The sequence below is a fragment of the Capra hircus genome, chromosome 3 (assembly GCF_001704415.2).
Source record: "Capra hircus breed San Clemente chromosome 3, ASM170441v1, whole genome shotgun sequence".
Classification (NCBI taxonomy): domain Eukaryota; kingdom Metazoa; phylum Chordata; class Mammalia; order Artiodactyla; family Bovidae; genus Capra; species Capra hircus.
Genome location: NC_030810.1, coordinates 85,212,644 through 85,237,832, shown reverse-complemented (window position 1 = coordinate 85,237,832; position 25,189 = coordinate 85,212,644). Strand labels below are relative to the sequence as shown.

General features: G+C 43.0%; 1 protein-coding gene across 1 annotated transcript in view; it reads left to right on the top strand.

Annotated features, from left to right (window-relative positions):
- Window positions 3,983–25,189, top strand: part of VAV3 (vav guanine nucleotide exchange factor 3) — a 429,462-nt gene continuing 408,255 nt past the window's right edge. Inside the window, exon 1 of the mRNA XM_005678013.3 lies at window positions 3,983–4,399. Within this exon, the coding sequence (XP_005678070.1) occupies window positions 4,196–4,399 (204 nt within the window). The 5' untranslated portion in view covers window positions 3,983–4,195. The remainder of the gene's footprint in view (window positions 4,400–25,189) is intronic.

The window sequence follows — 25,189 nt, the reverse complement described above, 5'->3', positions numbered from 1 at the left end:
AACGGTGGCAAGACCCACAGGCAGTGAAACCATTTGGTGTCATTTTAGGGACTCTAAAGAGCTCCAGTACCATAGTCCTTTATGTCTCAACAGAGACAAGAATTCAGCAAGAAGCAAAGTGATAGCTAAGAAGTGATTTATTAGAATAGGATGCCTGTGAGGTTTACAAGTGGGTGGGTAAGAAATGTTACACTCGAGGACTTACTGGGCTATAGTTTAATAATCAAAGGAAAAGTGAGGAGGGGGAGAAATACTTTGTCTTTCTTAGGCAGACATCCTGCCTCCATCATCAGTTCCCTCTTCAGGTTGAGCAGGGGCATTTTCTTGTCTCTACATGGTCAAGCTAGGTCCACAAATTACTGTTTTTTATGGGTGCAGTGAGCATGCTCTAGGGACCATGAACTTACTGAGCTCCCTGGGCAGGATGTGGTTCTCAGGCCACCACTGTTTTATTGTTTAGGGCCATGTCTTCTGCCTCTGCTACATGGTTGTGTTGCTAAGCAAACTTGCTTTCTTGAGTAACCATTAATTTACAGGGGTCTCCCATATATTTTTACTTACAATCTCCTAGTGGAATTAACTACTTAATCACCTGCTTTATCCTTTTAGCCTGTCCCTATCAGAAGGAGTGGATCTTCCCTTTATGGGGCCGTGATATCTGGTGAAACTAACACCAGGGTGAATACTTCCTAATCTTTTTGCTCTACCAGGAAGAGAGAGCCCAGGGAGTAAAAAGGTGCCACATAGCTCATTTGTTTACTCAACTATTATTTATTGAGTGCTTGTGGTATGCCAAGCACAAAGGTTGATTCTGGGATAAGTTATCACTCCTGCCTTCAAGGTGTTTCAGTCTAGCAGGGAGAAAGACATTTAAAGCAGTAATTAAACTCACTAATTATTAATATTACAGTGGGGAATAGCTTCAAATAGAAATAGCATAGTTGTGGAGGCCAAACTCAGGCTCTTTCTGAGATTTGTAACGAGGAGCAAGGTGATAAATGCCTTTGATCTTGGTTCTTCACCAGTGATGGTGGTGGTGGTGATTTCCTCTAACTTGCAGATAATGTACGTAAAGTGCCCAATAGAGGGCCTGGCATTCAGTAGTGTATGGACGAGCTTCAGGTGCTCAGGTAGCCTGCAGGGCAATGGGACCACTGAGTCCTGAGTCTCATGTCCCTGTGCAAGAATGGCCTTCATTGGAATACTGGGGCCCTAAACTGACAAGGAGATGCCACTGACAGATTTTAGTCTTCTATCACTCAGCTCACAGACCAAAACTGACAGCTCAAAAAACCCCACTGCCATTTTTGTTCTCATCCGAATTTCTGATACTGACGTCTCCCACGTGACTCAACTTTTTCTACTGAGCTCCTTGTTTACTGGAAGGACCTTGCACTTCCACTAGACTCCTTCTTTTCTAGGCCTTCAGTATATTTTCTTCTTGCTCTCTCCAATCTCTGGTCTACTGTATTTGAGAGGTATTATTAATATTTAGGCCTTCCCAGGTGGTGCTAGTGGTAAAGAACTCATCTGCCAATGCAGGAGACTAAGAGACCTGGGTTTGATCTCTGGGTTGGGAAGATCCCCTGGAGGGGGCCACGGTAACTGACTCCAGTACTCTTGCCTGGAGAATCCCGTGGACAGAGGAGCCTGGTGGGCTACAGTCCATGGGGTTGCAAAGAGGTAGACACGATTTGGCAACTGAACAACAACAATGAATGTTTCGAAGTCATATTTTAATATACACGTATGTATATTAATATATGTTTATATATTGTTTATGTTTTTATATTAAACATATAGACATATATATGTTTATATATTAATCTACATGATTATAAAAAGTTTAATAGAATTTATTAGGTCACTGTTGCCTTTTTGTGACCTAAGAGCTATTAGTTAATGCTTATTGAGTTGTTAGGCATCACATGTCTTAGGCATTGTATCAGTGCTTCTCAGACATTAATGTAAATACATGTCACCTGGAGATCTTTTTAAAATGTAAGTTTTGATTCATTTGGTGTAGGAGTAGGGCCCAAGAGTCTACATTTCTAATAAGCTTCTGGCTGATGCTGTCACTCCATAGACTGCATCTTGAATAGCAAGGCATTGTACCATTTGATCCGAATGACCAGACAGTGAGCTGAATATTATTTTCCCCATTTTACAGATGTGGAGGAATTAAATCACTTTCCCAAGGGCATGTTGCTAGAAACTGGTAGTGCTGAGACTCTAAACCCAGTTCTCCTTCCTGATACATATACCTTGGGCTTTGAAAATGTCCTACAACACCCAAAGTTGATCTGATGCAACCTGAAACAAAATTTATATTTTTGTTAGTTATTTCTTCCTTTTTAATGAAACTTCCTTTCTAATTTGAATTTCTTCTTATGCCGGACCTTTTGTTACATGATTCAGATGTGCTGGATTTTGTTTCTAAAGATGATATATATAGTTTATTAAAAAAATTTTTTTTAAACATTTAGCATAATTGACTTACCATGCTGTGTTAGTTTCAGGTGTGAAGCAAAAAACTTTTGTATGATTTATTTGCCAAGATTACAGGTTAGGAAACACTGTACCGTTGATGAAATCTGATTTGAACACGAGGAAGTTGCTGGGAAAGGATGCTTGTGAGGAAAGGAAATCCTCAGGCCGATTTATTGTTTAACGCTCAGTGTACAATGTGCTGTGGTTGTCACAGGCTAGTGGAAAAGGAGTGCTTGTCCTTAACAGAGCAGATGCACTTTTAAGAATAACATTTTGACCTGCTTATAAAATTAATTTGGTCCATAATAGAACATCTGAGCTACAGAAATGTAATAGTAAAATAAAAAATGATCTAAAATCCCGATTTTCATATTTTATTTTTATTTTAAAAAATGTGAAGAATATATCTCGAAACAGAGATCCAGGACCACATTTACGCAGAAGTGCAAAAGTTCAAGTGGTAATAAACTATAATAAATAATTTAAACACTATTTTTTATTTTGAGGGGCAATAGGAGTAAAAGGGGGCAGTTAGGAGTCCCCCAAAATTTAAGAAATGCGAATGCACTGCTCAGCCAGCACTCGAGTTCTGGGTTCACGTTCCAGGTCTCAAAACAGCCCAACCGGTGCCGCTGAGAACTAGAGTTCTCTACGCGCTCAAAACCTGCCCGTCGCCGACGCATGCGCAGTGCGGCCGCCGTGGCTCGGTGGGCGTTTCACAGGCCTATTTCTCTCCCGCAGGTTTTGTGCTTTTAGTGAAACGGCCGGGACTGCGACGCCAACAGTTCCGAGCCCAAGACGGGAGAGGGAAACCATCTATAAGTGAAAAATACATCGCGTTGAAATAAGCTGCGGGAAGGGGTGGGGGTGGGTTCGGCAGGCGTCTCCAGATACACGCTTTTATTGTGGCAAAACATCCTCACGAGCAACTAACTTGGAGGAACAGGAGTTATCTGTAGGAAGAGAATTTAGAAGGTGGAAGGGGTGAGGGGTAACTTTCAGCGTTACGTTCTCAAGATGCCCTGTGCCTTTTTTTTTTCTTTTTTCTTTTCTTTGGGGAGTACGGATGCCCCAATTAACCCTTCGCTCCTCTCGGACCTTTTAAAAATTGTGTTTTGGAGGTCCTCATAGAAGTCCCCACCGAATTACACTGTTTAGACACACTCTCCCCAAGCGGGAGATCTCCGGATGCCTGGGGCTGTGCGAGCTCCGCCGACCTGAGGGCTCGTGGTGGGCGGGGGCGCCTTGAGGGATCCCCTTCGCAGCCCCGCTCCCCGCCCTTCTCCTCCCCGCCCGGGCCGTCGACCCTGGGCCAGGGCGGCGCGCGCTCTCCCACCCGCGCCTCTGGGGACTCGCAGACGGCAGCGAGACCGGCCCGCGCGCTGGGCATGCTCAGTCGCCCGGCGCCGGGCTCGCAAGTCGGAAGCCTGTGCGCGACCGCCGCCGCCGAGCCGGCCGGAGCGCACGAAGAGCGCGCGGGACTAGCTGCGGCGGCGGCCAGGAGGCGGCGGACCCGGGCCGGGATCGGAGCCGAGCCCGGCGCGGGGCCCGGGATCCGCCCGCCGCGGCGCTTGCTCCTTCGCACCCTCGCAGGCAAGGGGCCGGCCGCGGCTGGCGTCGGCGGAGCGGAGGAACGGCGGCGGCATAGCCGCCGCCGCATCTCCGCTGCCTGCCCCGGCCGGGCAGCGTCCAGGCGCCGTCGGGCATGGAGCCGTGGAAGCAATGCGCGCAGTGGCTCATCCACTGCAAGGTGCTGCCCGCCAACCACCGGGTGACCTGGGACTCGGCGCAGGTGTTCGACCTGGCCCAGACCCTCCGCGATGGAGTCCTGCTCTGCCAGCTGCTCAACAACCTCCGGGCGCACTCCATCAACCTGAAGGAGATCAACCTGAGGCCGCAGATGTCCCAGGTAACGAGGCCGGCGCGGTCGCCTCCGCCTCCAGCCGGCATCTCCCATTAATCAGCCGGCTAATGTCTTTGTGTAAATGCAAACATCTAGGTACGCTCTGTTTGCCCTGCCTTCTGCTTTGCGGACCGCTTCGGCTTCTCGTACCTTGGCTTGACAAGGTTTAGATCTGTAGTTGAATGCTAGAGCCCTGTGTCCTAAGATGGTATGTGAGGTGGGAAAGAACAAGCTGTCCTAAGGTGCCCTTCACCTACTGGGGGTGGGTGGGTGGATGGGTATGTGTGTGTGCGTGTGTGTGTGTGTGTTGGGCGCAACAAAAAGAATTTGGTCCAGCTCTTTTTTCATAACGATGGGGAGGCATGGAAGGAGCTGATGGGGGTAATGGTGCCTTTAGTTCTTTTGCTTGCATTTCGTCCCCATGTTTTCTTGAAAGAGGAAGCATGACATAAATGAGGACTCTAGGAAGTGGAGGGCGTTCCGGTACCGTTATCTGTACAGGAATGACACTGGCCAAAGGGCGGAAAAGGGAGCACAACGTAGCGGCTACCCTGAAAGCCCCTGAGCTTGGGGCCAGCTGGCAAGCTTCATGGTTGTGTTTATAGCTCGTCTTAAGCCATGTGAGAAGGAGCCAGTCCAACCTCTCTCAACAGCGGCAGGAAACGAGAAGTTTCACTCCAGATTCTGCCTGCCTTCATTCAGTGCTTGCTCAGGTGGTATGGTGCACTCTTGGCTTCTGTGGCTGGAGCCCTTCCGGGAGGTGCCTCTTTGAGGAGTTTAAAAAAAAAAAGCAACCCTGGAAGGCTGTGTGCATCCTAAACTTGTAAGTCGCTACACAGTGGAATGGTAGTTTCTTGGTCCTGTCAGAAAGCTTTTATGCAGAAAGCTGTTAAACACAACTCAGTGCATCTATTTTCTCTTTTAGAGAAAAAGCCACTTTCAGAATAAAAAAATACACTTTCAGCTTGAAAGGGAGAGGAAACAGTTCCCTACATGATACACTTTAGCAGCACTAATCCTGAATGATATAGAGCCTCAGCTACTTAGCAACCAGAACAGTGCCTTTTACAGCAGAACTTTATATAAGGCAGACTCGAGATAATGTAATAATTATGTTTTTAAAGTTAGAGCACACACATTCCTCTCTTCTAGATGTCAGCGTTTCATCAGGGCCTGTCTGCACCTTCAGTTCTGCGTACCTTGCCGGTCTACCTTCAACCTGCTGGTTAGTGGTTCCCAAGAAAGAACAGGCTTGTAAGTGGTGAGAACCATATGGTTTTAGCAGTGAGGTAATTTAGTTCATACTCTCCCATATTCCGGGGTGGTGTTGGCTAACTCCATGGACCCCTTAAGAGTTGTCACAGTTCGGAATATCCTGTCCAAGGATTTAACAGACTTTTCCATTAAGCTGGAAGTTGCTGCTTTGCGCAGAGTTCTCTAGGGAGCTGCAACTGATTATCCAGTCTGAAGATCCCCATTTTCCACCTGGCCTATGGCCTTAGGATGCTTTGGTCCACCAGCAGGTAGTATGGTATATATCCTGCAACTGAACCCTTGGGGGTTGTTCATTAAGTGGTTCTCAATAATCAAGTGTTTTTGACAGCTGACGTTCTCTCTGTTTCAGCTTTCTAACCTTTAGTTCAATGTTAACAATGGATGAAAATTTTTTCAAATGTGTTTTTGCTCTTTGTTCTCCTTGTAGAATATAGTAGATGTAATTTAATATTTCTGATGACAAAGAATCATCATTATAAGCATCATTAATGAAAATTGGGCTCGTACACTGCTCTAAGAACTCTATTCCCTACTGGGAATACAGCAGTGAACAGTTCAGGATCCTTACCCTAAAAGAATTACTACACTATTTTTATCAGATAAGTCACCATGCTATAATGAGCTGAACAGTTGAATGAGCTTCCTTAGGCTGTTGTGCTTTGGGGTTCTTAACCCTGAGCTTCCTGGGTCCAAATTCTCTGCGGTGATTTTCTATGGACATGACTTAGTGACTAAACAACAATTTTCTGTGAGTCTGGACTTCTTCCAAAAATGAACTGTGGAAGGCTAGTACCTGAATGTGGTGATGTCTCTTTTTGCTGTCTTCCTGATTCTTGGCCACATTGCAGAGAGAAGGTTGCTGAACAGCTGAGTGCTGCACAGGTGATCTTGTATTATGTAAGTTGTCCTTAAATCTTTAAATGAGATTTAGTAGTGTTTTCATTAAATAATTCATTGACATACTTAATACATCTTCTGTGCCTGGCAGATACTATGCACTTAATAGGTGTTCACTTTTAGCAAAATTACTTAAAACATTTTTTTTTTTTTTGCTATTGTCACATTAAGGGTAAAAGGTTACACTCAAAATTCTAAACATCAATTGCAAGGTCTACAAGTTCCTTTGGGCTGACGTTTCTGCCTCTAACTACTCCTGTCTTTCTTGGTGAAGGTTCTGTCTGCTTCTGGTTATAAGGCTCCTAATCTGTCAGCTCCGTTCATACACTATAGTGAATAATCTAATAACCCAGTGAAACTCTGACATGTGACCCAGCAGACCTTACTCTTCTGAATTTAGAGTTGCTATTACTAGATGTGTGGCTTTTGCTATATCTAAGACTGATTCTGTCTACCTGGCTTAAGTTTTGTTGAAGATATTAATTTGAAATAGACTCTTTATAGCACCTGATCTTCTAAGCCAGGAAATAACTGGAGACTTTCACTTCAGAGTTTTGTGGTATTTGAGACTGTTATGAACAGATATTGACACTAGAAATTCTAGTATATCAGTATCTTGTTTATTGCTTGTTTTTAATTTTTCAGAAAGAGGCTAAAATGAGTAGCCTCTTTTAATAATGTTTATCTCCAATGAATGGGATTTCATCCACTCTTCTTGTTTAGTCTTCTACCTTATTTGTGTTAAAAAATGATAACTCTCAAATAATTAAACAATTTTAGGTCTGAATCTTGGAGTCTTAATCAACTGTCCTCCAAAATAAAATTATAAATGGGATCTAGATTCTCTTACTTAGTAATTGTTTTTAGCTGTGGACATTGGCCTTTTGGGGGTCTTGTATTGAAAGAGGAGAATATTCTTCAGTTCAATATAGATTCTTTTTTTTTTAAACGCTGATTTAGATTTTATTTTATTAAAGTGCTAAATATTAATCACATTTATTTACATATTAACATATTCCTTTTATTATAAAGAATAAAAGTTAAAACCCAAATGATCCATGAAAATGAACACAGTCTGTGGAGTCTGATCTCTGTATATACTAGACAGATTTACTTTTCATCCAAAGCAGTGTTCTAGATAGGATACCAAGCATATACATGATTCTGGAAGAGAAGAGCCTTCCTGTGCTATTTGTACCGGGGAGGTGCTTTGTGGAAGACTGGGTTTTGGGCTTGATGTCAGTTTTGGTGGTTAACAAGGTCTCCATAAATGCCTGTAATCAACCACGGAAGTAATGTCAGTGAAATTATCTTAATCTTAGTGTTAGTCACTCAGTTATATCCGATTCTTTGTGACCGCATGGACTGTAGTCCATCAGGGTCCTCTGTCCATGGGATTCTTCAGGTGAGAATATTGGAGTGGGTTGCCATTTCCTTCTCCAGGGGATCTTCCCAACACAGGAATTGAACCCAGTTCTCCTGCATTGCAGACAGTTTCTCTAGTTTTATTATTTTGTAATTTTGCTTTGTCTTAGGATGGTAATAACACTTTTGATAAATTTACTGACCACTGTGTACAGTGTAGGTAAACTTTGAATTTTCTTAAAATGACTTATTCAGTTTTCAAGGGTTCCTTCAACAAATAGTTTGTTCCTACTATGTGCCAGACATTGTTTTTAGGTACTGGCTTGGAGCAGTAAACTCAATAGAGTCCCAGCCCTAAAAAGACTTATATTTTAGTGAGGAACAATAAATAAACGGCTATATAATGTGATGGGCTCTGAAGAGATGTGCGCCTGGGTAAGGGTCCAGAGGGAAATGTGATTTGATTTTATGGAAGGTAGTCAAGAAGGGCTTCCTCTGAGGATCTGACAACTGAGCAGGACCTGAAGCGAGTGCGAGAAGGCAGGAATGTGGATATTTGGAAGAAGCAAGTTCCTGGCAGAAGGAACACCCACGTGCTAAGGTCGTGAGGCGTATTTAAATGGCAGGTAAACTGGAGGAACAGCCAGAGGGCCAATGGCTAGAGGAGAGTGAGTATGGGAACGAGTGGTAGGGATGAGGTCAGAGAGAAGATGGGAACTAGATTTTTAGCGCTTGTGGGCTGTGGAGGGCTTAAGACTGTTAGTCGCTCAGTCATGTCTGACTCTTTGTGACCCCATGGACTGTGGCCTCCCAGGCTCCTCTGTCCATGGAAGTTACCAGGTAAGAAAACTGGAGTGGGTTGTGGCTCAGATTGTGAAATAGGAATCACGTGGCCTGACTTAATTTCAGTAGGGTCATTCTGGCTGCTGTGTTGAGAGTAGATGGCAGAGCAGCCAGGATGGAAGAGTCAGGCTCGGGCAGTCATTCCAGCAGTGATGATGGTGGCTCTGACCAGAGTGAGAGCAGGGCAGGGGTGAGAAGGAATCCAGCCTTAGGTACATTTTAGAGGTAGAGCCGGCAAGGACTTATTGACAGCATCAGATGACAGGTGTGAGAGGAGCCAAGAATGGCTCCAGGGTTTCTGGCCTGGGGAACTGAACTGATGGAGTCTTCATTGACTGAGATGGAGAAGATGGAAGGTGGAGAGAGGGGGAGGACGATGTCTGAAATGCCCATCAGGCATGTAGATGCTGAGCAGTCAACTGCAGAAGTTGGAAATAGAGAGATAAAGTTCAGAGTCATCAGAGTATAGATGGTATTTAAAATCCTGGCAGTGTATGGTATCATGTAGGGAGTAGTGTCCAAAGGAAAGGTCAGAGGTGTGAGCCCTGGGGCTTGCTCATGTGTCAAGGGTAGAGAGATGAGACCCTGTAGAGGAGTTGAGAGAAAATGGCCACGGGGTAGGACGGAAAGCCAGCAGAATGTGGTTTGAGCAAATCAGGTGAATAAAGTGTTTGTAGGAGGAATGATTAGACATGTTAAATGTTGTTCAAGTGAAAACAGGATTGAAGATGGACTATTGTATTAAGCAATATGAAATTCTTGAAAGACCTTGGTAGAAACAGATTTGGGATGTGATGGGCAAACATTCCACTGGAGAAGAAGGACAAATAGAAGGGGATCTAGACCACAAGTATAGCCATGTGTTTGGGGGTAATTTTGGCTGTAGAGAGAGCAGATAAATGGGATAGTGGCTAATAGGGGAAAAGAGATCAAACAGTTATTTTCTTATCATATCGCAGTTTTATGTAATACTGATTATAAGAGCCCTTTTAGATTTAGACAAATTTTATCATATGGCACAGTTGTATACATGTGTATGTGTGGAAAAGATGTGTATGTATATAGAAAAATATAAGTGAAATATATTTAACCAGAAAGTGTTGGTCGCTAAGTCATGTCTGACTCTTTGTGACCCCATGGACTGTGGCCTACCAGGCTCCTCTGTCCATGTAATTTACCAGGTAAGAAAACTGGAGTGGGTTGCCGTTACACCACGGTGGCTCAGATTGTAACAAATCTGCCCACTGTGCGGGAGACCTGATTCGACCCCTGGGTCAGGAAGATCTCCTTGGAGAAGAGAGTGGCAGCCCACTCCAGTATTCTTGCCTGGAGACGTGGACAGAGGAGCCTGGTGGGCTACAGTCCTTGGGATCGCAAAGAGTCAGAAACGACTAAGCGACTAAGACATACACATATATGAAATATATTTACTGTGTTCCTAAAACTTGTCATTCTGATAGCTACTCTGCTGAATACCATTTCAATTCAGTCATTGATGCCCATGTTTTTTTCCCCAACATAATATTTTTCACCGAGTGCTAAGTGTTGGTGATGCAGCATTTCTTAAAGAATTCACCACTTTTGTCCCCAGGATTTCCTTCAAAGCTCCTAACACACAGTTTTTTTTTTTTCAATTAGTATTTGGTTTATTTACAGCTGATATTACAATGATTGTCTTTTTCACCTACACAGTTGGGTTTTTATTGCTGTCACTGCTTAAAGAGAAGTTTATTTCTGCTATACATAACTGTACATTGTTTGAAAACCATAATTATATTAGTTTTAAGATGTGCTTTCCAAATGCAAGTCTTCATCCCTATGGCCAGGTACTGCTGTGTGAAGATTACTGGGTTATATGGTTGAGGGGAAAAAAAGGCTATCCTTGTCCAAAAAGAGTGGTGTGCCAGTTACATTTTTAGCCAGTCAGTTCAGAATAATGTCATTATTTAGTCTTTCTTCTCAGGAGTCTGTAACCTCTTTGCCATTTGTTGGCTTTTTCTTTTGACCAGCATAATTTTAAATCTGACACCAATCAAGACCTTTTCATGTGAAGTAGCTCAGGCATCTTAAGCACTTAGTCTGTCTGCATACTTGATGGCTTAACCTGGGCTCTCTAGGAACCAGAGCCTGGGATAAAGGATCGGCGTGCCAGAGCTTTACTGGTGAGGTACAATCCCGTGTCTGTCAGGGTGAAGAAAATGAGACAGTGCCTTTTTTTTTTCTAAGATGGAGAAAATTATATCATATTTGTAATGCAAATAGGGTTGGTCCAGTGTAGATCCCTGCTGATAGGATCCTAAGTTTCAAATACAACATACTCTTTTTTTTTTTTCCCTTAAACCTGCAGTGGCAATTTGTATTATTGACTTTCCTTCTGTCCTGAGATTCTAATTCTCACCACACTACACTCTTCTGGTTCTCTTGTGTTTTTTATATTCTTTCTTAACTCTTTTCGCTGGCTTCTCTATAAACACCTTGAGAAGTTTTGAGTTTTCTATTTTGTTGCCTTTTTTGTGTGTATCCTCTTCCCTGTATTATTTCATGACACTGTGCTGTTACCTCCTTTTCATGCTCTGATGGACCCGGTGTTCATGATGATAGCCCATATCTATTTTATGTCCCCGTCTCTGGGGTTATAGTTTCTTCATGAATGGATGGATGCATGAAGATCACATGATCAGAGCTCACCATGGAAAGTTCTTCCACAGCAGAGTGAAGGGTGAATTGGGCAGGATGGAGCTGGGTGTGAGAAAAACTCCTGCTGAGGTTCAGTCAAGCATAGATGAGGCCGCTGGATGCACGGCCAGAGAAGGGGCTGGAGTGAAGGCACAGGGAGGAGCAAGAAAGATGAGAGATGATGAAGAGTTGTAATGGGTCAGATTTGGGACCACTTAGATGCAGTGAGAGTGGAAGGTATCCAGGATGAGCCTCAGGTTTTAGGCTTGGGTGACTAAGGGGATAGAGAGGAGCTGCAGATTTCAGAGAGAAGGGCATAAAGACAGTTTGGATGTTGTGTTTGAAGTTGTTACCAGTTACCTTCCGTATTCTGTTTCAAGCATCCTACTCTCTTACTAATCCTTCCTTTTTGGATTATTCTACTAATACCTAAAATTCAGTAATCTTTTGAACTCTTGGTCCTACCACCTCTTCACTGCCTTCATGTCTTCATTTCCTTCCTGCTCATCTTAAATACCATGGCCATTGTAGCTACTTCCTTAGCTTCTCTTATAGGGATGTTCAATCTGTTTAAAATACAACCCTGGTTAAATCCAGCTCTCCACTTTCTGCCTGCAGCTCAGCTGCTGAACCCAGTGGAGGAAAACCTATGCCTCCTAAGTGCACTCACTTTAAATTCAACAGCCCTGTCCTCAGGTAGGTGACTCAGCCATCTAATTACATTTCTCTAGACCACACATTCTTAAAGTATGATCTGGAGACTTCTGTGAAAGTTAAAGTCACTCAGTTGTGTCCGACTCTTAGTGACCCCATGAACTATACAGTCCATGGAATTCTCCAGGCCAGAATACTGGAGTGGGTGGCCTTTCCATTCTCCAGGGGATCTTCCCAACCCGGGGACTGAAACCAGGTCTCCTGCATTGCAGGCGGATTCTTTACCAGCTAAGTCACAAGGAAAGCCCAAGAATACTGGAGTGGGTAGCCTGTTCCTTCTCCAGTGGATCTTCCCGACCTAGGAATCGAACTGGGGTTTCCTGCATTGCAGGTAGATTCTTTACCAATTGAGTTATGAGGGAAACTTCTGACAGCCCCTCAAATACTTTCAGTTGTTCCCTAAGGTCAAACTTTTAAAAACAATATTAAGACATTATTTGCCTTTTCTCACTCTCATTTTCTCACAGGTGTATAGTGGAGTTTTCCCCAAGCTACATGCTGCTGATGTCATTGCTGTGGTTGTATATTTGTGTATATGTTAAAGATTTCTCAGTTTTAAAGTTCCAATATGTTAGGTGTTGATAGATAAACTCCCAAACACAAAAGCTGCTGAGGATTCTCAATAATTTTTTTTTAGGAGTATAACGGGGCACTGAGACCAATTGGAAAACTTGCCTAGACCATTCAGTCTCTGACTCTCCCAGATGCCTATTTGGTACCTTTTTTCTTGAACCTCTGTATCCATTCTTCCCCTCAACTTGGTGATCTTGCTTCCTGTTCCTCTCAGAAAACAGACACAGTCAGAGGAGAGTTTCTTCAGGCTCCCGCCTTCCTGCATCTAACCCGTAGACGATGCTTTCTCTTGTGTTCTGTGGGTGAATTACCCACAGAAGGCCAGCCGTCCTTCACTCTATCTCTGTGCTTTCCTCTGTCTTTTATCGTCTCCTGGATCTTTCTGTTGGCACGCACAGGGTGCGTTTTCAAAAGAGAGACACAAAGACTTGCCAATGACTGTTGGGAGTGATGGAGAATGAGTAAGGACTCCTAAAGCTTAACCTGGACTACTAGGGCAGGTCTGCCGTCTACCTCCTTATAACTGTTTAATGGTTTCCTATGCACCGTGGGATAAAATCCAAGCTCCTTAGCAAGCACTCAGGGGCCCATGGGCTGGTACTGCTTCGTGTCTGAAAGCTTTCTCAACTCTGCTCCTGACCTTTCTGTGGCTTCTCAAATGAACTGTGCTGTTAAATGTCTCTCTGCCTTTGCGTTTGCCCATTTCTCCATGTGAAATGCCCTTTCTCATTAGTCTGAGTGAAGATTTGGTTCAAGGGCCCTTTGCAGTGAGGGTCACCCTACCCCTCCATGTATGTGGCTGATCCCTTACTGCTTTGTGCCCCACTGTACAGTGTACAGGAGAGGAGGGCAGCATTCCTTGCACTGTTTCGCAATCTTTTTCTTATCTTTATCCTTCCATGCTGTGAGCCTGCTTGAGGCTATCATAGGCTTTTTCATTTATATACATCTCTAGAATTTGACCCAGGGACTCATACGTTTCTTGCATACGTAAGTAGGCATTAGTGAAACTTATTGATGTATTTATGAAAATAACTCTTTACTACCTTGTCAAACACACCTATATAAAATTTAATAATATGTGCTGAGCACTATGTCATTACAAACCAGAAACATCTGTTCTTTAAGCAGCATTACTAACAATAGCAGATTACATTACTCTGCTACATACTGCTGCTTTCCCCCTGAGTGACTACCAGAAAGTGCCTGAACCTGTCTCCTTCAACTTCTTCATCTCCAAAAGAGACTTAATAAAAAGAACCTACCACCTAAAGTGGTTGAAAGGACCAAATGAACTAATTATCCCTGTGTTTGGTACATAACAAATGCTCAGTAAATGTTAACTACTTTTACGATGATTATTACTACTGCTTTTGCAGAAACATGCCAGGCAATGTGTTAACACTTTGCTCACATTATCTCAGCCAGTCATCACAGCACCAGGAGAGGGACCCTGCTGTTCATCCTTGTGATACTTTTCAAGGCTAAGAAGAGTTAGTAACTGGTTCCAACAAGTAGTTCGTGATAGAGACAAGATTAGAATGAAAACATTTAAAGTGAACTAAGATCCCAATTGCAAGGCTATTGGCAAATCTGAAAGTGAGCTATGAGGAATTTTTCTTTTTTCCTCTGTCTTTTGCTCTTGTGGCATTCCTGCGGAAGAATGTTCTGATTGATTTTGTGGCTCTTGAACATAGCACCGCCATATGAAGTTGCATGGTGAGTAGCAACTTTGGTTTAGGGTATTGAATCGGGGTTCCCTGGTGGCTCAAAGGTAAAGAATCTGGCTACCAATGTGGGAGATGCAGGTTTGATCCCTGGGTCCAGAAGGTCCCCTGGAGAAGGAAATGGTAACCCGCTGTAGTATTCTTGCTTGGGAAATCCCATGGACAGAGGAGCCTGGCAGTCTGTAGTCCATGGAGTTGCGAGACAATGTATACATTCAATTGTTGAATGAATCAACTGGGTGGTTTTATCCATATTTATCACATGTATCAGTGTAAAATGGGAGAGAGGCTTTTGACAGGTATTTGATGGGGAAAGGAAATAAAGGCAGAAAAGCTGAGGAAAGGTAACAAGAGGAAAGGAGACAGTGAATGTATAGCAGGTCCTTTTTGGCCTTTTAACATCGTGCCTTGTGACAGCTGGGCTCCAGGACGTAGTTTAATGCCCTGCTCCTGAGTGGGGTCAGGACTGCTCACATTTCCCTGGGCAGAATACCATTGTTTACATGGCATGTTTTCACATGATTATTCCTCCCCCTCCCCCCACCCCCCTCATATTATAACCATTCTTCTTATAAATTCACAGACATCTATTGTTAGCTGTTATTTGGAATATTATATCCCACTCTTTTTCCTTTTCCCCCTGTTAACACAGACCCTGCTTGGAATTAAGGACAGTCACAAATTTATGTTCTGCCTTTCCCCAGTCATGAGCATTTAATGGACAGAAGCACGGCCAGAGAAGTAGCTACTTCTGATTTTCATGGAAAACTATTTTCGAATTGTACTTTGTGCTGCTGTCTGAATGTGCTTTCAAAATATGTGTTGCAAGAAGTGTAGTCAGCTTCTCAGTGGCTTGCTTAACAGGAAACCGGTAGCATATGCTGCTCACATGGGAGTTCTCTAAAGGGTCAATTAATATGGAATATTTAATGAAACACTTGATACTCACCTTCCATGATTTTCAAAGTGCTTGTCCTAAAATAGATCTGTAACAGCTGGTCTGAAAAAACAAGCATCATGCCTCTGTGCCCAGTAATGTCAGGAGCCTTTTCCTGAGGGTGTGGGGTGGTGTGGTTTAATGAGAAAAAAGACTTCAGGCCAGAAGTCAGGAGACTCAGGTTCTGGCCCTATCTCTGTCTCTGACATGTGGTCTTTGCAAATAGCTGCTTCTCTTTGTCTCCACTTTCCATACTTAAAGCAGTGATAGAAAATACTTATATATATGGTGATTTGCTAAAAAGCAGCTAAATTTTTTTTACACATATTTAGATTTCATTTAATCTTTCACGAGGAGAGCTTTGGGACCAGCCAGAAATATTTGAATCCCAGCTCTGGCACTTAACTTTTCCCAAGTTCATAAAATTGTTAGTTTCCTTGCTGAGTCTCAATTTCCTCCTATAATAGGCTAGAAATAGTAAAAATCTACTTTGCAGGATTGTGGTGAGAATTCAGTAATATATGTAAAATGTCTGGGTATAGTAGGTATTCAGCAAGATTTTATTTCCTTCCTCCTCCCCTTACCTCCTTGATCCTCTTAGGTCTAAGAGGCAGGAAGAACAAGATCTTATCTCTGCTCTACAGAGAAGGAAATTGAGATGTGCAGTGGCTGAAGGACTTTTCTCAAGGTCACAGACAGGAAGTGGTAAAGACAGGACTTGAGCCCAGCTGTCCTAATACCAAAGTCAGTGAAGTTTCCCATTCCTGGTGTCTAGCTTAGCTGATGGATGGTGAATTGCAGGAGCTTGGAGAAAGCAAGGCCTGCTCTGGGAACCTAAAGTGACATTATTATGTTGGTACTGAAGTGTTTTGTATTTGAAATAGAAGCACTTAAAATAATAAAAGCAGTTTTCAGTCATTTTAGAGTCTGATTATCTAGTTGGTGGATTATTTGCTTTTTGGTAATTTCAGAGCTCTTCTGCTTTCTGTTTGGTTCTGTTTTCATGGGAATTTGTACGTATGACTGATTGATGAATCAAATTATGCATTTGTCTGCTAAATATTGGGCTTTGTAGTAGATGCTTAGGATTCAAAGATGAATAAAACTCAGTCCCTGACCCTGTGTTGCTTTGTCTAAAGCATGGATTTTACCTCAGACATGCCCTTATAAGACAGGGGGATGGGAAGGGATTCTTGAGTCAGAATGATGGACATGGCAAATATTTGGTAGGTGAGTGATGCCCTTTTGGATGCACTGTTAATTTGCTGATGTGCAGGGCATGACGTTAATGGCGCAAAGTGGATTGTGTGTGTGCCTGGCTCATGGTATTTCTTTCCATAGACATTTATCTAGTGTGCCCTCCCCCGTGTGCAGGGCACTGAAGGCATAAAGGTAAATCATAGGGAGTTTCTGCTTTTGAGGGGCTGAGAGAGAGAGCAAGTTTGATCTTGGAGGGAGGCCTTTGCAAAAATGCAGAAAGAAGGTAAGTCACTGGGTGCCTCAAGGTCAGTGCAAAAGTGCACGCAACTGGATGAGAGAGACGAGACCAGGAAGAGGACAGATGTGAGTGGTTCTAGAGAGGAAGAAGGTTTGTGAAAGAAAACTGGGTGGGGTGTGTGTGTGAGAGACAGAGGATGTGGAGGCCTGCTCGCTCTCCCTCCAATCTCCTGGCTGGCCACCTCTCCCTTCCTCACACCTGTCTGAACCCTTCCTCATCCTCCCTGTGCTCTTTAGTTGACTGACACTCCTCCTTCCCTGGTCCATTTGCCCCTGCTGTGTACTCCTCAGTCCGGTCTGGATCTGCAGCCAGCCACTTTCACCCACACTCCCTTCGCCTTCTGTGACCTCAGAGGGGCCTTCCTGGAGCTCCCTGCTCCACAGGCTTTCCTGTTCTCGCATGTGAGCTGAAGAGAGCTGCTGAAGTCAGCACTGCAGCCTGCGTTCACTGTCCAGCGTCACTGCGGCCTGATGCTGCTTTTCTCGCTGCTTTGTAATACCTCGTGTTCTGGCTTCCTCTCATTCCCGCTTCAGACTCCAATCTGCAAAAGACAGACTCCGTGAGTCCCCGACTCTCCCCCAGTCCCTGCAAGTGGACCTCATCATGACCACCCAACCCTCCTGACTTGTCCTTGGCCCAGTCCATCTCATCCACTCCCTGTGATAGTGACCATTATTACTGTTATGAGAGGGAGTGATCGTCACAAACTTGCCAAGTACACATGTATAGTTTTTGGCCTTCTGACTCCCAAGAGAGGAGTTGGGGTTTCAAAGGAAATATTTAATCAATGAAAATCCCAGAGGGAACCAGGTGTTTTGAAAACTTTGATTCTGAGAAGTTCAGCCCCCTGCATGAGCAGTACTTCTTTTGGTTTGTGGTCTGCAGAACCCAGTGGTGTGTTTGAGTGAACATCCACCGACAAACCAGAAGCTCCCGAGTCATTTTTGTCATTTCACAGCAGGACTGAGGCTGCATGTCCCCTCTTGCATAAGTTCACAGTGTCTGCTTGTTTTAGTAAGCCTTTTTTTAATGGTAATGTTATCTTTCAATTAATGCAACTTCCACTTAATCACATACATGGTGCCTAACAAAGGAAAGTAGATCTAGAATTATTGATCACTTACTGATACTCCAACATGTAGATTTAGCAGATGACTTATTAAATTCCCTGGCGTTTGACTTGCAAATATGAAAAAGCCTTTGTTGGCTAGTTAAAGTTTGTTAGCTTAGTTCATAGTCAGCCACACAAGAAATGCTTGACTTCAACTTTTTAATAATGACCGAGTACTTGGAAATAGAATCTTGCATTTGCCCATAAAATATACTTGGAGATTCAGTAGACTATAAGTCATTTATCTACAGTGAAGAGGAAGCAGGAACTGAGATTTCTGGAGCTCAGGATGAACACCCACATGAAAGATTTGGGTGCCTCCAGAGACAGTGTTTAGGGAAAGAATGTGATATAATTATTGTTTATCAGTGGCATCCTGATAAATTCTAGAACATGAAGCTGGATTCTTGAGCATATTGATGCAGCACCCTGATAGTAAAGCTTGTGAGTTTTTAATCTTTTCAAATATATAGTTATATTTAATGACCTTAGTTAAGAGAAAAGAGTAAAATTTGGTAAAGGATTTAATTTTTCCCTTCAATGTTTAGTAAATGATTCACCAGTTTAAATGATACATATAAATTCTCACCTAGCTAGCACTAAGCTTTTTGGTATCCTTGCTCATTTGATAACTACCTAAAGCCCTCCTGGGTTTTATATACAATAAGCTAAGTAAAAAAGTGCACTTAAAAATAATAATAAATACTAATAAAGCACTTCTCTACAGAAGAAGAGAGAAAATGAATTTCTTAAACTCCATGTACTTGCAATAAGCTAAATGTAATTTATGTACTCATTAGGGAGAGTTCCTAGATTCTGACTTCAAGGCTGAGGACCTTTAATTTACTCCCTATTCTAATACATGGCATTGTGTAGTAGAAAGCACATGGGCCTTGGAGATGTCAGCCTGGCTTTGAACCCTAGCTATGCCACTTACAACCTTGGGCAACTTAATAACTCTGATCTTGGGTTTCCACATTTATTAAATAAAGATAATACCTATTTTCAGTGTTGTAAGGATTAGATTAATTAAAGTCATGCATATTTTTTTTGGCACTTGGAAGATACTCAATAAATGTAGATTCCATTCCTTTCATGAAGCCTTTTTTTTTCCCCCCTCCAAGTTCAAGGAAATTACAGGTTGCAATTTAAAATGAGAAAAGAGAACCGAAAGTTAGGCCAGGAGTCAAAACTGTAAACCATGGACTCAGGAGCTGAGAAACCATGTGCGTCTTGGACTATGGAGAATGCAGCCACACTAATTCACATACTGCATAAGGCTCAGGGGAAGGATGGTTCTGTGTGAATGGACCGTTATAGTGACTGATTTTATTTTTCAAAGAGTTATATGGTTGTGGAGCTGGAAGACGCCTCAGAGGTAATTGTAGTTCAGTTCCTTCATTTTAAAAATGATCAGTCTAAGACCCCTAATATACGCATCAGTTTTCCCAAGTTTACTTGGTTTCCTGAGTCATAGCACATTATTTTTTTCTCAAATCACAATGCTAATAATGACCCAGAACTTCAAGAGAAGTTTAAATTGTATTATTCCTTAAAAACAAACCAGAAAAACTCTCTAAGGTTGGAAAGTGACTGAGTTCAGAATTGCTTATGTGAGGTATTTGTTATGAAGATCTTATTCACTCCCATCCATGTATCAATCCATTCACTGGACAGAATAGTAAAGGGGAATCAGTGAGAATGGGGAGCATAAGATCTCAGGATTTGGAACTCAGAATGTCCTGAGAGAATTGACAAAAGCACTGAGAAATGATTAAATAAGAAAAGTTGTGAAGTCAAAGATCTCATGCTTCAGAGAGCAAATTCTCTTGCTAAATCCAGAAATTTAGCCATCCAGAATTACTCAGCTCCTAAGAGAGCTGAGCTTTTGCCATTTCAAAAGAGATATCACAGATGTGTCCCAAATTGCCAGGAATATGGGTATTCATTAATGGTGACACAAAAGCATTATTTCTCCTAGACTCTGAGTTCCGTGGGATGGGGGACCATTTGTTCAACTTCCCAAGTCATACAGGGTACAGAGTGAGTGCTCGTATGAATGGCTGTTACATGACTAATAACATTAGCCTTAATATTGCTTGGACAAGAATGCCAGATATTATTCTGTCATTCATTTTAATCACAGAATGCAAAAAATATAATTCTACCAATTGTGTTGCAGTGGGAGGCAGTGTGGTTTATTGAAAAAATAGGAACTTCAGTATCATACTGGCCTGGGTTCACATCATACCAGTTGGGCTGTGACTATGGGCAGATCCCTTAATCTCTCACCATCTTAGTTGTCTTGCTTGTGAAATAGGATTCTTCCTTCAGAGTGGTGCAAAGAGCAAGTAAATTCTGTTGGGCAAAATAGCCAGCACAGTGCTAGGACATAGTAGGCACTTAGTAATGATGGGAGGTCCTCTGTCTCCCATCCCATCTACTCTTTTCATGATACAGGGCTTTTCCTACAGTTGTTTGGATGGATAACCTTTTGTTGGCCTTTGCAAATTTTTCTTTTCTGTTGTGTTCTGTCTTTCTGCAGATGTTTTCTTTAGGTCAGTTGAATCCAAGCTTTAGAATATTGTGGCTTAAACGTGATTTAATGTGTATAGTTTTTTTTTTTTTAATTTTAAAATCTTTAATTCTTACATGCATTCCCAAACATGAACCCTCCTCCCACCTCCCTCCCCACAGCATCTCTCTGGGTCATCCCCATGCACCAGCCCCAAGCATGCTGCACCCTGCGTCAGACATAGACTGGCGATTCAATTCTTACATGATAGTATACATATTAGAATGCCATTCTCCCAAATCATCCCACCCTCTCCCTCTCCCTCTGAGTCCAAAAGTCCATTATACACATCTGTGTCCTTTTTCCTGTCTTGCATACAGGGTCGTCATTGCCATCTTCCTAAATTCCATATATATGTGTTAGTATACTGTATTGGTGTTTTTCTTTCTGGCTTACTTCACTCTGTTTTATCTATCTATTAGTGACTTCTTATATGACGACTGGGATATAACAAGAGGTCCATGCTGAAACTGGGAGACCTTCATTGAAATTCTCGTGCTGTCACTAACCAGCTTTGTGATCTCGGAGTCTCAGTTTGCTCAATTTCTCTGAACCTCCGTTTTCTCTGATGATCAGGGAGTGGCGTTTATAGTGAAGAGAACATGGGTTTTAGAGTCCTGGTTTCGGATGTGGTACTGATTAGCTGTACGGTCTAGGGCAGCTCTTTGGCCTCTCTATTCTCTCAGTTGCCTATAGAGAACAGCACCATCTACTCTGTATGTTGTCAGGGTATTTGTTAGGTGAGATGATGTATGACAGGTTCCTTCCTCAGAGCTTTGCACATTAGATAGCGGTAATAACAGTTCTTCCACTAAATGCAGTTACGCTTGGTATTATTAATGCCAGTTTCCCTAGATGCTTGAGAAATTCATTAAGAGAACTTAATCATTACAGCTGAAGAACTTTAGCAAGGACTGAATCCTTTTTCAGGATCACATAGAAAGTAATATTGGAGTAGTATGTAGCTGTGAACAGGATGATGAGTCCTCCCCTGTTTACATAATTGTCACTTGGGTTACTTACAGATCTCTCTCTCTCTTAGTTTCATCTATGTTTTTAAATTTATTTTTTATTGAAGTACAGTTGATTTGCCAGTGTTGTGCTAATATGCTGTATAACAAAGTGACTTAGTTTTATACATAAGCATTCTTTCTTAAGTATTCCTTTCCATTATGGTTTATCCTGGGAGCTTGGCTATAATTCCAGTTCTTTTCTTTTATAAATGGTATGATTATAAATCATACCCTGGTACAGATTATTCCTCTTTCCCCACTTGGATTATTTCCTGCAGCTTTATTTTCCAAAATGAAGTTTTCAGATCAAAGGATATAAACATTCTTGCAGTTCTTGTTAACATACTGTCAGATGGTTTGTAGAGAAATACTTCTAATGGACAAAAAAAGGGCAAGGTTTCAAAGTCTTGGTTGAAAACAAGGACTTTGGTGTCATTTAGATTTGACTCACATATCAGCTGCTTATTGCTAAATGAGCAAATGACTTGACCTTACTAAACCTGTTTTTTCACCTGTAAAATGGGTGATAAGTAGCTGTGTGTGAGCTGTGCTAAGTTGTGTCCAACTCTGCGATCCCATGGCCTGTAGCCTGCCAGGATCCTCTGTCCATGAGATTCTCCAGGCAAGAATACTGGAGTGGCTTGCCACGCTGTCCTCCAGGGGGTCTTCCTGACCCAGGGCTCAAACTCATGTCTCTTGTGTCTCCTGCATCGCTAGTGCCACCTGGGAAGCCCCGATAAGTAGCTACGTCACTCACGGTAACTGTCAAGTACTCTGTCTGTGGAAGGTGCTGAGTGCTCACCCTTCACCATCTGTCTTGAGTCCGTTTGTGCTCCTCCCCAGCTCCCATCAGCTCTCACTTGGACCTCTGCCTCCTCCGACTTGGCGTATATACTCTGATGGTCTGTCTATGCCAGTGCATTCTCCTCTGTCTTCAGCCTTGAAACAAGGATACTTAAATCTGATCACATGAACCCTTTCATCACTCTGAGAAAGCTTCCCATGCTCTGAGGGTAAACTCCAGAACCCTGAAGAGGGCCCCCTGTGATCCTCCCCTCCATCCTCTCCAGCCTCAGTTTCCCTCTTTCCTGCTCATCCTGCTATAGCCATGTTGGTAAATATTTTTCCACTACCAGGATTTGTCACCACTTCTTTTTCTTCTAGATTTGAAACTTGCCATTTGCCTTGTTTCTTGGTTTTTAAGTTTTCCTGATCTTTGCTTAAAGACTGATGTTTTCCCCAGTAGACCTAAGCCTTGTGATGGCAGGGCCCAGTGAGATTTTATTCACTGCTAAATTCCTGGGGACCAGCACAGAGCCCAGCATGGAGCACTCAGTAAATCTTTAGGAATGGATAATAGTAACTTATTATTAGCAATAATCACAACAGAGAGGAATCTTAGGTCTAATTTGTTAAAAGCATTTGTGATTTCAAATTGCTCTGTGAAATTAAATGTCTAGGGTTTTCCAAGGGCCTTTATAAAACTCGCATGTATCTTGTAATTAAGGTCTTGCTTGCTTTTTTTCTTATATAATCTTTCATGTCAGTGAGGGCAAGTCTGAAGAGAAGAGGGCACATTCTTGTGTCAAACTTAGTTTAGCATCTGGCAATCTTTCATCTTTGCCAACATCTTCATCCAAGACCTGTAATAGCATTACCTGAGCCATCTGGGAGGCTTGGCACAGAACCATCCTGAGCCAAACAGCAGGACTTGATGCTGAAGATGAACATTCCTAAGAGATTGGATTATTCTCGGTCTGTTTCCTTGCAATTGAGACCTCCTACCGTTTTGGCTTGTATCTCTTAGGAGTGCAAGCTATTTAATATGATGCTGTTAACTTCTGCAAGTGTAAAGCCATATTTCGTTCATTCAGAAGCAGAGTTCATTCTTTCAGTTGATTGAACTCATACTATATTCAAACTCTGATTAGGCGTGGAAGGTATAACAAACAGCTGAAGTTATAGGAGGGGTCTATTTTGCAAGATCGTCTCCCTTCCTATACTTTGTTTCCCTGTGGAAGAACTTCTGTTAACGTGTTAGAGGAACACCTGGCTCTATGTGACTCAGCTTCTTCTGGATCTTCTCTCTGAGACCTGCTAACTTGCAGAGAGGGTGGTGGTCTTCTGTTGTCCTCTCATATAGTGGGTAGACTAAACAGAGCAGGTGCTGGCCTCAAGGAGGGGGAGGGAACGGGAGGAGAACTTGCATGCTTCAGCCACACTTTCCAGTGTATATTAGCTTTTATCAATGAATAGTTGCCATTTACATCTTAGTTCTGTTTCTGTAATATCTACTGCTCATTAAGTTTCTCCCTCAGTAGAAAGGGGAACGTTTATTGCTTTGCCCTTGGGGGAGTGTGAAGCTTGTGATGGCCCAGCACATAGACCAGTGACTTCACCAGACTCAGCCATTGGTGATGGGGCTTAGGCCTCACCAAGTACAAGATTCATGGGCCTTGCTGGGCTCTGTGGGTGGGCTGAGGCACTTGTATGTAGCACTTGGGTTTTGTGGGTTCAGCTTGGACTTTAGTTGCAGGTGAGGCTGGGGGAGGGGTTGGATCTTTTTAGTTATTTGGGGCGGAATAGCATTTGCTGCTTTCGCCGTGTTTCAGTCAAAGCTGCAGGACAGTACTTCAGACTGCAGTAGTGATGAAGTTTCACAAGGGCTATTGTGTGAGCTTCCTCCTTTAAACTGTGAGAATGAGGCCAAGGTAGGAAGTGATAAAGTGGCCTCACCACATTTAGTTAATTTTATTCCAGGACAGAGGAGGGCTCTGGAGAGACTAAGGTAATTTTGCAGTTTATCCAAGATCTTAATAGACCACCTGTTATCATATGGCCATGGGCTTCCCTGGCAGCTCAGTTGGTGAAGAATCTGCCTGCAATGCAGGAGACCCCCTGCAGCCAGGAGACCCGGGTTTGACCCTGGATCTGGAAGGTCCCCTGGAGAAGGAAATGGCAACCCACTCCAGAATTCTTGCCTGGAGAATTCCCATAGACAGAGAAGCCTGGTGGGGCTACAGTCCATGGGGTTGCAAAGAGTCGGACATGACTTAGCAGTTAAATCACCACCAACACCATCATATGACCAACCTCAGCACCCCTACCCTCCCACACACGCACCTCAAGCAGACCAGGAAAGCGCCATCTCTGCAGCGGGGCAGGCTGCAGAGACAGCCCCAGAGGGAGCTGAGGCTCATGGTGCTCAGCGGGACAGAAGCAGTGTTCTGACACTTTAACAAGTTCCTCTCTTCTGTCAGACACGACTTTGGTTTGTTACTTAAGTTCCTGCCATTGGCTCATAGAACTGTGGCTTCAACTATAGAAGAGTTAAAGAATTTCTTAAGAAGCAAACACAAAGGAAGGGGAGTATCCTTACTTAGGAAGTATATTCTGCATTCTTGCATTTAGATAGACCAGTGAGTCAGTGAAATTATTGCAAACCCAGACATTAAGATGTCTGTAATCTTAAGATGTTTGTAATCACAAAGGCCTGTGTCTGTGACACTCAGATTCAAAAAGATTAGGTTTTCTTAGAGAATCAAGGAAGAACTAGAGTGGTTTGAGAAAATATGCTTTGGTATCATCTGGC